Consider the following 14,291-nt stretch of genomic DNA (forward strand, 5'->3'; position numbering starts at 1 on the left):
ATAATGTTCTTTGGATTCGATACCCTTGGAATACTCCGTAAGGGAAGTGCTACCTCGGTATATCCGTGCACTTGCGGATTTTATCTGTACCCGTATTAAATACCAGCACCCATATCCTTCAAATCCAACTCACAAAAAATCATGGCTTTGATTGAAGAAGACCAGTTAAAGATTGAATCTTTAATCCATTCCTCTCACGCATAAAGGAAAGGACTATAGCAAAAAAAAAAAAAAAAAAAAAACAAGAAGAAGAAGACGAAATTCTCACTGTTGCTCGTGCTTGCGTTGGCGAGTTGACGGTGCCCGCGTTAGTGCCAGGCGGCTTCCGAGTTAGGCATCGGTCACTCGAAGAGTACTCGTTGGACGCGCATGCGTTCGAGCTACGAGAATGGTGTCGTGAGCTTGAACTCGTGGCCCGCTTCATCACGTTGAAGAAACGTCTTGCTCTCTTCTTCATCACGCACACACCAGCAAAGAACACACAAGATGATGTTGCGCCCTAAAATCATCCTAAAATTTTATCGTCTAAATTATTTCTATAAATTGTAAAATGCAAAAAATAGCCTTCAACAATTAAATATCATCAAGTTTCAACTCAAATTCATGTGTGAGAATTTTCTTTAAGTTCCTCATGCTAAAAAACACTTAACCATTTTTTAGAATTTTAAGAGCATTATAAATAATTTTAGTGTAACAATATCATTTCTCAGGTTTTCAAAAATAAAGAAAAACTAAAATAAAGTCCTGCTCTGGCTCCGGCCCTTCTCTCCTTCCCGGCCCAACCGAGCCACGAGCCCATCAGCGACCCTCCTCTCCGCTCTTTGGGCTGCCCCCTCGCGCCGGCCCATCGCGCCCACCAGGCCGCCTAAGCTGCATGTGCGCTGCACGCGTGCGCCCCCCGTGGGGTCCGCCTGTCGGAGGCGTCCCCTACCTCCAACCCGACCGTTCCTCTCTCTCCTATTGAACCCTAGCGCCGCCGGTCACCTTGATCGACCTCCTCAAGTTCAATTGATCGCAAAAACCGGTTTCTTGTGTAGTGGGCATCAATTCCCCCAACAAATCCCATTCAATACCGCACTAAATCATCCTCAATTTTAATCCGTAATCATCATGTTCAATAGGGAGCTCCACCGTCACTGCCGTCGTTTCCTGTCCTGTAGCGGTCGACCGCGAGTCTGGAGTAGGTGGTGGCGGCCTCCTTCTCCTGTACACGCAGCTGCGTCGGCAGCAACGGCAGACGGGAGCTTTTTTTTTTTTCCGGGGAGACGGGAGCATATGGCCTCGGGCTAGGGGCCATCGTGACCTCGAACTCAGCCTCACCCTCGCGCGGCAGCATTGGCAGCGGCAAAGGTGGGAGAGGGTGCGAGAGACGGGAGGTAGATGGGAGCAACCTGGGATGGCCATGGCGAGCACTGATCTGGGCGTGCGAAGGAAAAGGGGCGGCGACTGAATTTACTGGCTTGCGTGATTTTCGGCCGGTGGCCCCACGTGCGCGATCTCGTACTGGGTGATCCCGCGTGCGTGCGTTCGCTGTCGTCGGATCTTATGTATTTGGATGATTTTCAATCGTTGGATGTGTCACACGATGAATGAATAAAACAACTTGTATAGGGTAGAAGATTAGCCAGTTTTCTTTTTTAATATTAAACTGTAAATTTGTCATAATATTTAAAAATAAGCAACAATCCGTGCCGATAGAGAGATCATTTTAGTACAGATGGCATCCGGAGCCAGAGGAGTCGACGGAGTCTCGGGACTAGAGTTCCTGATCTGGTTGGAGATGAGGAAAGGATGGACTGCAGCTTCAGATCTGGATGTGGAGCAAATCCATAGGGGGCTGCAGCTACAGATCGACGCATGAATATTGGAGCAAACCCTAGTTAATGGAGAGATACAAGATGAAGGGGATTCGAGAGGAGAAACCTACATATAGGTGGATTTGAATGATTTAGAGTGGGGAGGAGGAAGAAGCTAGAGGGGATGAGAAAAGGAAAAGACTTGGGATGAGAGTGAAGAAAGGGTTATAGTATTATGGAGAGTGGTGACTGTGAAGTGGTTCTTTTCCCTCTTTTTTATCCACATGAAAATTTGCCAATGGTCATTCATGTTGGTGAAATTACTTGTGCCAACAAAGTACCCAAATTTTTGGCGATATATGTCCAACCATCTGGTGCCAAAGTGAAAATAGCTACCCGCCCAACTCCCACCGAGCGCGAACCCATTATTTTCACTGATTGCCTCATTCACATCAGAATAATCAAATTATTGTGACAAGTTGTCAAGTTGTGTATCCACGTTAAGAAAATTATATTTCTTTGATGTTGGTATAGGCTCGTATGGAATATTAGAATTTCCACGATAGTAGCCTTTGTACACGTATATCAGTAAAATTATCGGCCGTCAGGCCCAGTTCAGTTTTCTGTAGTGTGTAGCTTTTTTAGATAGTGGAATAGAATATCCCAGCCTTTGCTTAACGAGCTACAGCCAATTATTCAGTTTTCTGTAGTGCGTAGCTTTTTTAGATAGTGGAATAGAATATCCCAGCCTTTGCTCAACGAGCTATAGCCAATTATTACAGAGTAGCACATAAAATAAAAAGTTTCTCACATAAAAAAGAAGACACCTACCAACCAAGATAAGGAGTACACAATTATTGAATTCTGTTTGTGAATCTCCATCTAAAATTGGTAAACAGTTGCATAACCATTGCCTCAAAATTACGACATGTAACTTTTAAACGCTCGCCCTCTTCATCACACTTTTGTAGCAGTGCCCAAGACCTAAGCCAGTGCGTTGCCCTGAAAATTACCTGCATATATAAAACATATGGTGATTTGTCAAAAATCATATCATTCCTACTCAACCATAGAGCCCAACATATAGCAGAAGCTCCTATGAGAATAAGTTTCCTATTTTACTTGTCCACCCCCAGAAGCCAATCATCAAAAATATGAGATATGCTATTAGGAGGGTAAAGACCAAAAGAGAACTGTACAGCTCTCCAAATAAACTTTGCAAAATGGCATTCCATAAAAAGATGCTGAATAGTTCCATTCTTCATATACAAACAACATCTCAAACTCCCATTCCAGTTCCTCCTTGCCAAATTATCTATAGTTAACACTACCCCATTAAGCAAGTACCACATAAAGATCTTAATCTTCAGAGGCAAGCATGTTAAGCTTCCAAAGAATCTTATTTCTCTCAATATAACCATTGTTTATTAAAGCCAGATACATTGACCAGACAAAAAATTGGCCATTCTGATGATAGTTACATCTAAAACAATCACTCTATTGATTCAACTTGATAAAAAAAAAAAGATAACGCAATAAAATACCTGCTGTATGTGATTTCTCTAGCTATTCCGTGTCGTACGTCGTCTGGTGATCGATGTGATGATGATACGATGGACGGATTTCGATTTAGTGCAAATTAAACCGTCCAGACAAGCTTAATCAATATACATGGAGTATATAGGTATCAAATCGATCCATATGCCAGCGACAGCGAGCGATATACTGGCAGTTTTAATTACTACTCATAGCCAGTACTGTTATTACTGTACATGTATAAATACGGCCGGGATACAGCTAACCTGGCCATAAATATATATATTGCTGCCCGTATTCCTGTGAGATCGATATATATTGCTGAAAAGAAAAGAAATAAAGAATGAGTCGTCATCACCAGCAAATATGTATGTATGCGTTTAACTTTTGAATTCATGTCGTTTGCGCAACAGAAATAAAATTAGTCCAGCAAGACGATGAGTTGTAAAATTTTGTTTGTATCCATCTACAGGTGATGGTTGGCGTCGTTCCGAAATCAACACGAAAGAGAAGAAAAAGGAAAGAAAAAGGTTGGCGTCATTTTGTAGTATATACGTGTAGGTGTATTTGCTTAACTACGACGCCAGCATCAGCCTTTATTTCTTTTGAGCATGTAGTTCGATGGGAAGTGTTAGCTAGCTAGGCATGTAGACACCTGGCATGGCATGCACAGCCTCCGTGGCCAGAATAGTTGTGCTGATGATATACACACAATAGATGGCACGCATCCACGCTCGATCGGTTGATCGATCTGCCTTTTGAGTTTTGTACACATCCATCTTTTCCTAGCATGTATAGCGAAAAAGGGCAAGTAGTAAACATGTGTACACGCGTTCTGAACTTGAAGCTATTAGCTATATATCTATCTTCCTCACAACTCTCCTTTTAATTAGTTCTTCCATTTCCACAACTACTCCATATTTCCTTTTTCTCATTTCTTCGATTTGTGCGTCGAACTGCAGCTGCTGGTATCCAGCCGCCGCTTCTTCGTAGCTACTTTCAGGCCGGCCGATCGAGCGGACAGGTAAACCGGTGTGGTTGTGGCGGACCAGTCCGTCTATCATCTCCGTAGGTTGTTCTATTTGATCCATCTATGGATCTGTATTGTATTGTATTTTCATGCATGTATGTCTTATAATATCCTCTCATCCGGTCATCGGTCAAACAGACTCGCACCTGCTGCTTTCGCTCTCCCTTATTAAATCTTCACCGGCCGGTCGGATCTCTTTTCCCCTTTCTTTTCGTTTCAGATCTACACCCTTGTAAAAAAAATTGATCCTTTGGTAAAAAAAATTAAATTATAGGGACATATTTAGATAAGCACTGTGTCCAGATTAATCTATGGGATTGGTTTTTTTTTTAACGGAGAGAGTTATTTGATTAGCTTGGTATTTTCTCTCTTCGCCTCCCCTAAAAAAGATCTTTCTTCTCCTTTTTTTTCTATCTAAAAAGAATATATCTTGACAATTTCTGCTGTTTTTGTTTTGTTTGTGTTCAAACGATATGTATGTTTGATTTTTATTTTGTTAACTTTTGATATACTAATGATTTGTTCCGTAGGCAGATTTATTGGTCGAACAAAACTTCCAAATCTGTTTATCGAACAAATCATGAATATACCAAGTGTTAGAAAAAAAAACCATCAAACACAAGGATTGTTTGAAAAATTTGTCAACTCAGATTGAAGTTATAAAAGGCAAGAGCACTATATCAAGTGGTAAATTAAACACGGTATCATCCGGTTGCATAAATATCATCATTAAATCTGTACTTGGCAGGGGCGTGCGAGCGAGACATGGAGAACGCAGCTGGTGGAAGAAGGGCACAACAAACGCAAGTGACTGAGGAGAGGCAGAAGAAGATGAAGCACAAGGCGGCTCAGGAGATTGCTGATGGCAGCAGCACTAGTGACACAGTACATGGTGCTGCTGATGGTGTCTGCTTCCCGTGTGGTACAAGTACAGCTACAGCCCACCTCTTGCAACCCAAGCACTCACAGCCACAGCACGAGGTAAATATGCATGACCCTGCTTTTAAAATCAATTAATCCTTGTACTCCATATATATGCCCCAGTTAATTATATATATATATATATATACACATATTACAAAACAGAGGGAGTACTACTTTAATTAGCATGCTAGTTAATTTCTTCAAGAGACAATATATAATATACTACCTCCTTCCCAACATCAAATTTTAAAAAAGGGACGAGGCATGACTGAAAAAATAAAACAAAAAAGTAGTCAAATATATACTGCGATGACACGAATGTTGTCAAGCTAAGGTAGGGAGCGTCCAAGCAAAAACAAAAAAGATGTAATATAACAAATTTAAGTAAATAATAAAAGCAAAGGTGTGGTTTTTTAGGGGGGAGGGGGTTGCGGCGGTACCCAACCGTGTAAGGAATATATTAAGGTAAGAATATACCAAGTATAAGTTAAATTTGGTTCCCTCAACAATAGGTCTGATCTATTTCATTTGCCTTAACTGTAAATCCGGGTCGATGCCTCCAACTACTAAAAGCTAGCAACACAACTCCCTCAGCTGTTTTTGACAGTGGTTTCGCTGACATGGCGTCCACGTGGTAGCCTAGTCATCAAAGAAATTTAAAAATATACTTGGCCCCAATGTCAGTGACTACCTCACTTATTCTTCCACCACCGCACCCTTCTCTCCTCTCTCTCCCTCTCTCTCTCTCCACGAGCAGCACCAGTGAGGTCGCGACAACAGGTGCTGCGTGAGGGCCATGTGGGTCTGGGCATCTGGCCATTCTCTGCCACAGCGCATAGCTCATGTGGAGCGCCAGTCAAGGTCAAGCTCAGTGGCCATGGCTATGGCTTAGGAGAAGTACCCGTCATCCTTGTGCAACCGACAACAGGAGTCTGGGCCGAACTCATGGAGGAGCGAGAACTCGGCGTCGAGCAAGAACCCATCCCGCCGCGCAACGCCATCCAGCTGCACACTTCGTTGGTGTTCTCCACCTCCTTGGGTCGCACGTACGTCAAAGCAGTTGCACTAGTGCCACTCATGTCGACTACGTTGGGGACACCGACGAAAAGCGTGGCCATATTGCTCATCCCCTGCACCATGCGACGGGGTTGAAGTACCAGTCGCCAAAGAAGTTGTTTTTGTCGTTCATCATCACAACACTAACTAGACTCGCTAACGTGGTTGTCTTGGATCACCATGGCATGACACAGTTCTTGCCTAACCTGTCCACCATGGCCCCAAATGACTCGATCATCGAGAGGTCGAGGAACCCCGAGTTGTTCGCCTTGACGCCAGTGATAGTTTCAGCATGGTTGTGGACCAGGAGCGACATCCAAACGTTGAGTGACAACAGTGTCGGGTTGGTCGCCAGCACGATCAAGGGTAGGTATGTCCACATGAGGAACCCCAAGGCAAGCACCTTCCTGGTGATGGTGTCCACCGGTTGCATCCCAAGCCCCTCTGTCACCACCAGCTTCAAGTGTGATGACTAGTTGACGCAAGCCAACTTCACTTGCCGCCCCGCCTCATCGACGATCCACCGCGATGACGTTAATGATGCGATGGACATTGTTGTCTCTCTGGCTGTAGTAAAAGAAGAGACTAGGGAGTGAGGAGTGAGTGGCAAAAGAACTTTGATGCTGCTCATGGTCGTGGAGAGAGAGAGGGGAGTGGGGAGTGGAGGAAGAAGATAAGATAGTGACTTACATATGGGCCCCATATCTATTGTTTAATTTGTCTGATGACTGGGCTGCCATGTCGACGTAGGGGTGGGCAAAAACCTCAAAATCGATCATCAAACCAAAACATCGGTTTTTTCAGAGTTCGGCTGGTGGTGTGGTTTTTGTTTTGTTCTAGTTCTGGTGTTCGGTGGTTTCTTCGGTCTTCATCTGCTGTGAACCGAGCTCTCCAACGAAACTGAAGTTGTCGGATGCGGGAGTGGTTCAAGCGAATTGGCCTCCTCCTCATTTCACACGATTTTCGAACGTGAGTATAGTGTTTCATTCTTGTGAGCTTGGGCGGTGGAGCCCATAGCATTCCTTGGCTATGCTCCATGCATTTGCATGCTGTGGTACCATGCCTTGCTTCAAGTGATGTGCGTTGAGAGGATGTTTGATCGATGGGTGGGTTTATTCGGTAAAAACCGTATCCAAAAAAACAAACCAATTTTGTTTGGTCTTTTTTACTCGGTTTTTGTTTTATTCATACTTTCTTTGGTTGTCATTCTACGGAAACCGATCTTTCATAAAACCAATGAATCCGACCCGATTAAACTGGAAAAAACAAACACCCAGCCCATAGTGGATGCCACATTAGCGAAAACTGCTCAAAACAGTCGAGGGAGTTGTTTTGCCTTTTAGTAGTTGGAGGAGTCGATATACCCAGCTTTGCAGTTGATGGATACAAATTATATCTTACCTACATTTGAGAGGGTGAAATTGGACTTTTCCTATGATGATACCCTAGTTGGGTTTTAATTTAGGCCCCCTTCAATTGGCTACTCAAATTAAACAAGAGATAACTAGCTACAAGAGGGTTAGCTAGCTCGGGGTGCAGTTAGTTTAGTCTACCGTCAAACTGTATGAAGGATGCAAAAACGATGGGTCAGGAAGAAACTAGATGTGTCTGCAACAACAGATGCCATATATGTATGATTTATCTGCCCATACAACATACGTTGGCGGTGAGGATCGATACATAGCTCTAGGTATCCATCCAAGAAATATATACTTGAGGAGGCCAATGTGAAAAAAAAACTTTCAAAAGCAGGGATTATTTTGCTATTTGGTTAATACTAAAATAGTAAAGGTTAAAAGGACCTTATTATGATTATTGTAAAGCTGGAGGGGGCCATGACCCCCTCTTTATCTCTACAAAGCTTCGGCTTTGTTAGTCACCCCCATTCATTTATCCAAAAAAGACTCATAGAAGTACAAATGTACCTACGGAAACAGGTTACCCATACTTGGTACGACTTAGTATCACGTAACACACCTTCCAACAATGGCCACGCTAGCCAAATTATGGGAAAACCAAATGGGAACACATAAGTTGAAGGACAACAGCTTGTTTTGACATAGTTGCAAGTCAATTGGTGATGGTAGACGCAAAGCTCATATCTCGACTGGCACTAGTGCCATGAGCTCTATATGTAAACCAACTATTCTCTCTCCTATCTCTGCTACTAGCACGGAAGGTCAATACAAGATATAGCAGGCGTATAATGGACGGGCCTAACATAAGTTGGCAGTTTGTCAAAGGACGCTGCAATGACACATGGGCTAACAAGAGAGATATTAAAACGTGTGGGTGTTCAAGCACACTCCTAGTGAGTCACGTGCCTTGAGTAAGCCATCACCACATCCTGTGACGACGCTCAAGCATGATGCCTCGGAGTTAAGCGTGCAAGTCAACCATGTAATTAACATGACATGTAATCGATTAGTGCTAAATATGGCACTAAATAAGTAAATATAAGTTAGTGCAATTTGTTAATTCCTATACCGTTGTAAGATTTTGGGTGAAACTTTGGAAGCACGTGTTTCCAATCACACTCATGTTGATATATCGGATGCAATATAGCAAATGTGTATGACACTGATGACCATCACAATGTTTCTTAAGTGAGGTTCCTTCAAATTATCCAAATTAATTTTATGGGTTGTTTTTGTCTAGAAAATTGTTTGTAACACAGGCCACACTCAATATTGGCCACACTGACCAATTTAATGTTTGAGTAAAGAAGAAGGGAATGAGCAAATTTATAGAACAAATGCTTCTTCCCCTTCACATTCAACTCATTTGTATCATTGGATGCAAAAGCTCTCATCTTGACCATTGGCAAAGTCATGAGTTATTTTTATCAACCATGTATTCCCTCTTCCTCCTACCACTAGAGAGGTCAGAGTATCAAACTGCTAGATATAGAAAGCATACTCAACTACTGCCATGCATAGACATGCTTGGTGCAAGTTGACAGTTCGAGCATGTCACAATTGCACATGGTCTAACAAGAGCAGATTACAATATACAGGCGTTCGAGTACATCTCCGGCGAGTCATGCAATTTGAGTATGCCATCACAATGTTTCGTCGTGATGCTCAACAAATGATGCCTTGGAGTTACCATGATCTTGTGTTAGAACAAATCTATGCCAAAAACAGAAAAGTAAATAACTAAATAAGAATGGATGTATTGTGATAAGAATACCATCACAAAATTTCAGGTGAAATGTAAAAACCAGTAGCGTAAAGTCACATTCATGTTGATCTATCAGATGCAATACAAGATGTGTATGCTATCGAATGACATTAGTCCCAATATCCGTTAAGTGGGGTTGCTTCAAATGATCCAAATTCTATGAGCTGTAGGAAAACTCTTGTAACTTATGTAACTCGTCCTTGCCAACATTAGTTTGTTTGCCTGCATGCCACACTCGATATTGTCCACAATGACCAATTTATTATTCGGGTAAACCAGATGCGAGTGAGCACTCAAAGAAAAAGTGACTCTTCCCTCCTTCGTATTCAACTCATTTGTGTGTCATCAGACACAAAGCTGATCTCATCTTGGCCACCCGCAGAATCAAAAGCTCTCTTTGTCGACCATGTATCCCCTCTCCCTCCTCCTATTACCACCATGAGAGGTCAGAGTATCGAACTACTGTATTTAGCAAGCATACCTAACTGTAGACATAGCCATGCTTAGTGCAAACCAATTGTTAAGCAGAGCACGTCACAACAACACATGGGCTAACAAGAGCAATATTACAACATGCAAGCATTCAAGCCAACCTCCGTTGAGTCATGTGGGCTGAGTATGCCATCGTAACAATCCACCACAATGCTCAAGCATAATGTCTCGGAGTTAAGCAAAATCAACCATATCATTGCCACGATCTTGTTTAGCACTGATCAGTGTGAAATATGAAATGAATTAAAATAGTAAATATGGGTGGGTGCATCATGATAAGAGTATATACTTGATTACTGTACAATTCCATGTTTTCAGATAAAATGTTGGAAGCACATGCCTATCCAAGTCACACTTATGTCGCTATATCCGACGCAATATGGTGGATGTATATGCCACGAGGACCATAAATCCCAATATTTATTAAGTGAGTGTATTTTGACCATCCAAATTCTATGAGTGTATTTTGTAGGAAACAATTTGTAACTCATCCTTCTAACATAAGTTTGTTTCCATACACGCCGCACTTGATATAGGGGCCACCAACCGATTGAATATGCGGGTAAACTAGATGGGAATGAGCATACTCAAAGAATAAGTGCATCTTCCTCTTCACATGCAACTCATTTATGTCGTTGGACGAAGCTCTAATCTTGACCACCAGCGAAGTCAAGAGCTCTCTTTGTTGACCGTATTCCCCCACCCTCTTCCTATTACCATTGTGAAAGAGCGAAGTGTCAAACTAATAGATATATAGTACACATGTACTAAACTAAGGCCATATATATGCCACAAGTCATCAGTTAGGAAAAGCACGTCGTATTAATACATAGGCTAACAAGAGCATTGTTATGGCATGTAGGCATTAGAGCACACCTATAAGGAGTTAATGTTGGCTGACTGATCCATCACAATGTGCTCTAATGTTGTGTTACCACAATACCATAGAAATAGGCAAATTGACCATATTATCACAACAATCATAGGTGATTGTAGACCAATGCTAAATATGGATTAAATGATAGTGCAAATGATCATGCAATAATTCTCATTGATTGAGGAAATAATACATAAAGCTAATCCGCTTTCCTTATCCCTAGTCCTAACTAATAACAACAAAATTATGCGAGATTAGAAGGGCAATAATGGGAGTGTGACGTATGGTGCTAGGTCGACGGAGAAGGCCCATCCAGTCTAAGACTAAATACGAGTGTATGCATTACGAGAAGACTACTTTCTTCCTAACCATTACAATTAATTGTGCATGGGTCCCATGCTAGATTGAAAAGGGAATTAATATATGGTGGGTCCCCTTTCATTTGATAGATTGAATCACCACTAGGATGCCCTAACTATTATAGGTTTAAATGCAATTAGAGTATGCTAGAGTTCTTTGAAACAAATTTCTATCATTATGTTGACATACCAACATCCCAAACTGTAAGATCAATGTGACTCTATTAGCACTAGTAAATAATAGGAAGTTGGAGGTTTGTCCCATCACCTCATGTCTATTTTTCCCTTTTTATTCAAAGAACTTATTGGATTTGTGCCTTATGGCAAAAGCTGGAGATGCAAATCATATCCATTATCTTAAAAAATAAACTTAAGAATTTACAAAGGAACGTTTGTTACTTTGATTTAGTATTGGATATGGTCCAAGTGAGTGGTTAGCAAAAATATCATAGAGGGGCATGTATCTTAGCGAAGAATTACTATTGCCTATTGAAACTAGCATGTGTGTTGTTCGTGGTTCCTTCTCCAGTAGTTTGGTTGATGTACATATTATTGCTAATATTTATAAAAGATATCCATGTATTAATTGTCTACCTTCTTTCAGGGTTATAATTCAAGTTATCAGAAGGTGCTTGCAAATGCTGACATGGACAGAGATAGCAACAGCTCGACAATGCAAACACAAGTCCCTACTAATACGAGGGAGGGACCAACTTTCACACAACTAGTACTCGGAGACGAAGATTTTGACCTACCACCATATTTTCCCGAAGCCGAAGAGAACAATCAATTCTATCAACAAACAATGAATGAGAACCTAAACATGAACCAATTGGGCAACAATGGGATAGAAACTGCTGAGTTGGAACCTCAGGAGCATATAATGACGTTTGCATCAAGTTTTGGTGTAGGTTCACAGCTTTTAGGTTCTCAAGCAATAGAAGTAGTTGATGTTGTAGGAGGTCTAACTTCACAGTGGGGAACACAACTGCATGGGGGTCATCTTGCACGTGTAATTTCATATATCCGTGCATTTCATGACCCAAATCAGCAGATCCTTTCCAACCTCGTCATGCATCAATCTATTGAGACAATGTGGAACCACTATGCCCAAACTGCAGAGATGTCATATTCCATGAGATATCCAGAAAATGCAGTTACTCGTGGACCTCAAAATGTTTCTGGGTTTCCTCAAACCAATGGACAGATCAACACACTGAACAACATGAATTCTGAGTTCCATTTCTTGCTTGAACAAGCAAAGAATCCAGAGAACAATTCCATGCGACTCATCAACATCAGGGGCCATCTAAGTGCTTTCAGGTGCACACATAACTCATGCAACTTTTAGTGTTTTACTTATAGTGTGGTTGTTTAAATTAGCTTCTCGGTAAGAATATGAATTTTGTGGTGCCATGTGTTGTTTGAATCATATCTTGCTTAGATGAGATTCGTTGGCGTTACTACGAAGAAACTATTATGATATTGAACCTCATGCCTTATCGAGCATCTTATCCCATCTTAAAGTTGGTTTATTCGGCAGCAGCATTTCCTAATTTCACTTTTTGTATTTTGTATATGCAGCATTGATCCGCTTGGAAGCCGTTTCATACAACATAAGCTTGAGAGAGCAACACCGGCAGAGTTAGCTATGGTGTATGAAGAAATTGTTCCTCATGCCCACATGTTGGCTATTGATGTTTTTGCCAACTACGTGGTCCAGAAGGTTTTCCCAAATGGAAATTGACAGTTATTTTCAAACAAAAATATTTGTTATTGATTATTACATCATGAATATACATTTTAAACTTTTTACAAAAAATAATGAAAATGTGGAACTTATCTGAGCTTTTTATTTTACCCTTTCAGCTTCTTGGGTATGGACCTACCTTCTACAGAAGGGAACTCATCGGTAAACTAACTGGTCGTGTGGTAGCCTTGAGCCTTCAGATGTATGGATGTCGAGTGATCCAGAAGGTAAAATCTGAACGTACACTATAACTAGCTACTTTTGCACCACATTTGCTAGGTTATTTCAAAGTAAATTCAGGCATATGCATTATATACCTTTGTTTCCATCTCAAAATGATTATAGAGCTCGTGTTTATTGTTAGAGGGCAATCTTCTGTAATGTTGATATAAGTTTGTTTGATTTCAAGAACTAGCTAAACTAGCTTTCCGTTTTATTTCTTGGTATATATAATACTATTTAAGGTGTTTCATGGATTCTTCTTTAATTAATTAATATGTGTAATGTATAATTTTGACGTGAGGCTTTAAATTAATGTTTAATTAAACTATACTTTATATAATTTTCTTCATAGAAAATTGATCCAGTGTGTGCTTTAATTAATCAAGCTTTCGAAGTAAGTGATATGGATCAGAGGATAGAGATGCCCAACGAGGTTGGCAGAAATTTGATGCAGTGTGTATATGATCAAAACGGCAATCACGTTGTGTAGAAATGTTTGCAGTGTGTACCACCTAAATATATAAAACTAATCCATGCAAGCTTCTACTGGAAGGCCATGGTTTTATCCACGCATCCCTACGGATGTCGTGTCATCCAGGTTGATAGATATATATGCTCTTCATTTTTTTAATTATTTTCCATATATGGTATGCATAAATGTATGCATGCTTTTAATTAATGAGTTGATCATTGCATTAATTAATTAATTAATTGGTGTTGGTTCAATTTCTCTGTAGAGGGTGTTGGAGTGGTGTGATGATCCAGAGATACTGAAAGGGCTCATGTCTGAAATTGTGGAAGGCGTTCTCGAGCTGGCTATAGACCAATTCGGCAACTACGTTGTACAGGTAAATGGTCATGTTTCATATGTTGAGATCCTAACTAGCTAGCTATGTACTCCCTGTGTAGAAATTCATAGGACATATAATGTTTGAAAAAACAAACCAGACATTAAAGATTATTACCAACAAGTAATCAAAATACTTGTGTATATATAGAAGTCTAAATTGTATATTAATTTAGGGCCTGTTCAGTAGAGCTCCAACCCCTAAATTTAACTCCAGGA

The 14,291-nt window shown here is 41.0% G+C and overlaps 1 protein-coding gene across 1 annotated transcript; it reads left to right on the top strand.

The window, feature by feature from the left end:
• The first annotated feature begins 5,127 nt into the window (after window positions 1-5,127).
• On the top strand, window positions 5,128-13,000 carry LOC127769726 (uncharacterized). Its single transcript, XM_052295349.1, has 4 exons — window positions 5,128-5,343; window positions 7,183-7,311; window positions 11,858-12,576; window positions 12,838-13,000. Exons 1-4 carry the CDS (start codon window positions 5,128-5,130, stop codon window positions 12,998-13,000), a joined length of 1,227 nt encoding a protein of 408 aa, XP_052151309.1.
• The last annotated feature ends 1,291 nt before the right edge of the window (window positions 13,001-14,291 follow it).

This window comes from Oryza glaberrima, chromosome 4 (assembly GCF_000147395.1).
Source record: "Oryza glaberrima chromosome 4, OglaRS2, whole genome shotgun sequence".
NCBI classification, from domain to species: Eukaryota; Viridiplantae; Streptophyta; class Magnoliopsida; order Poales; family Poaceae; genus Oryza; species Oryza glaberrima.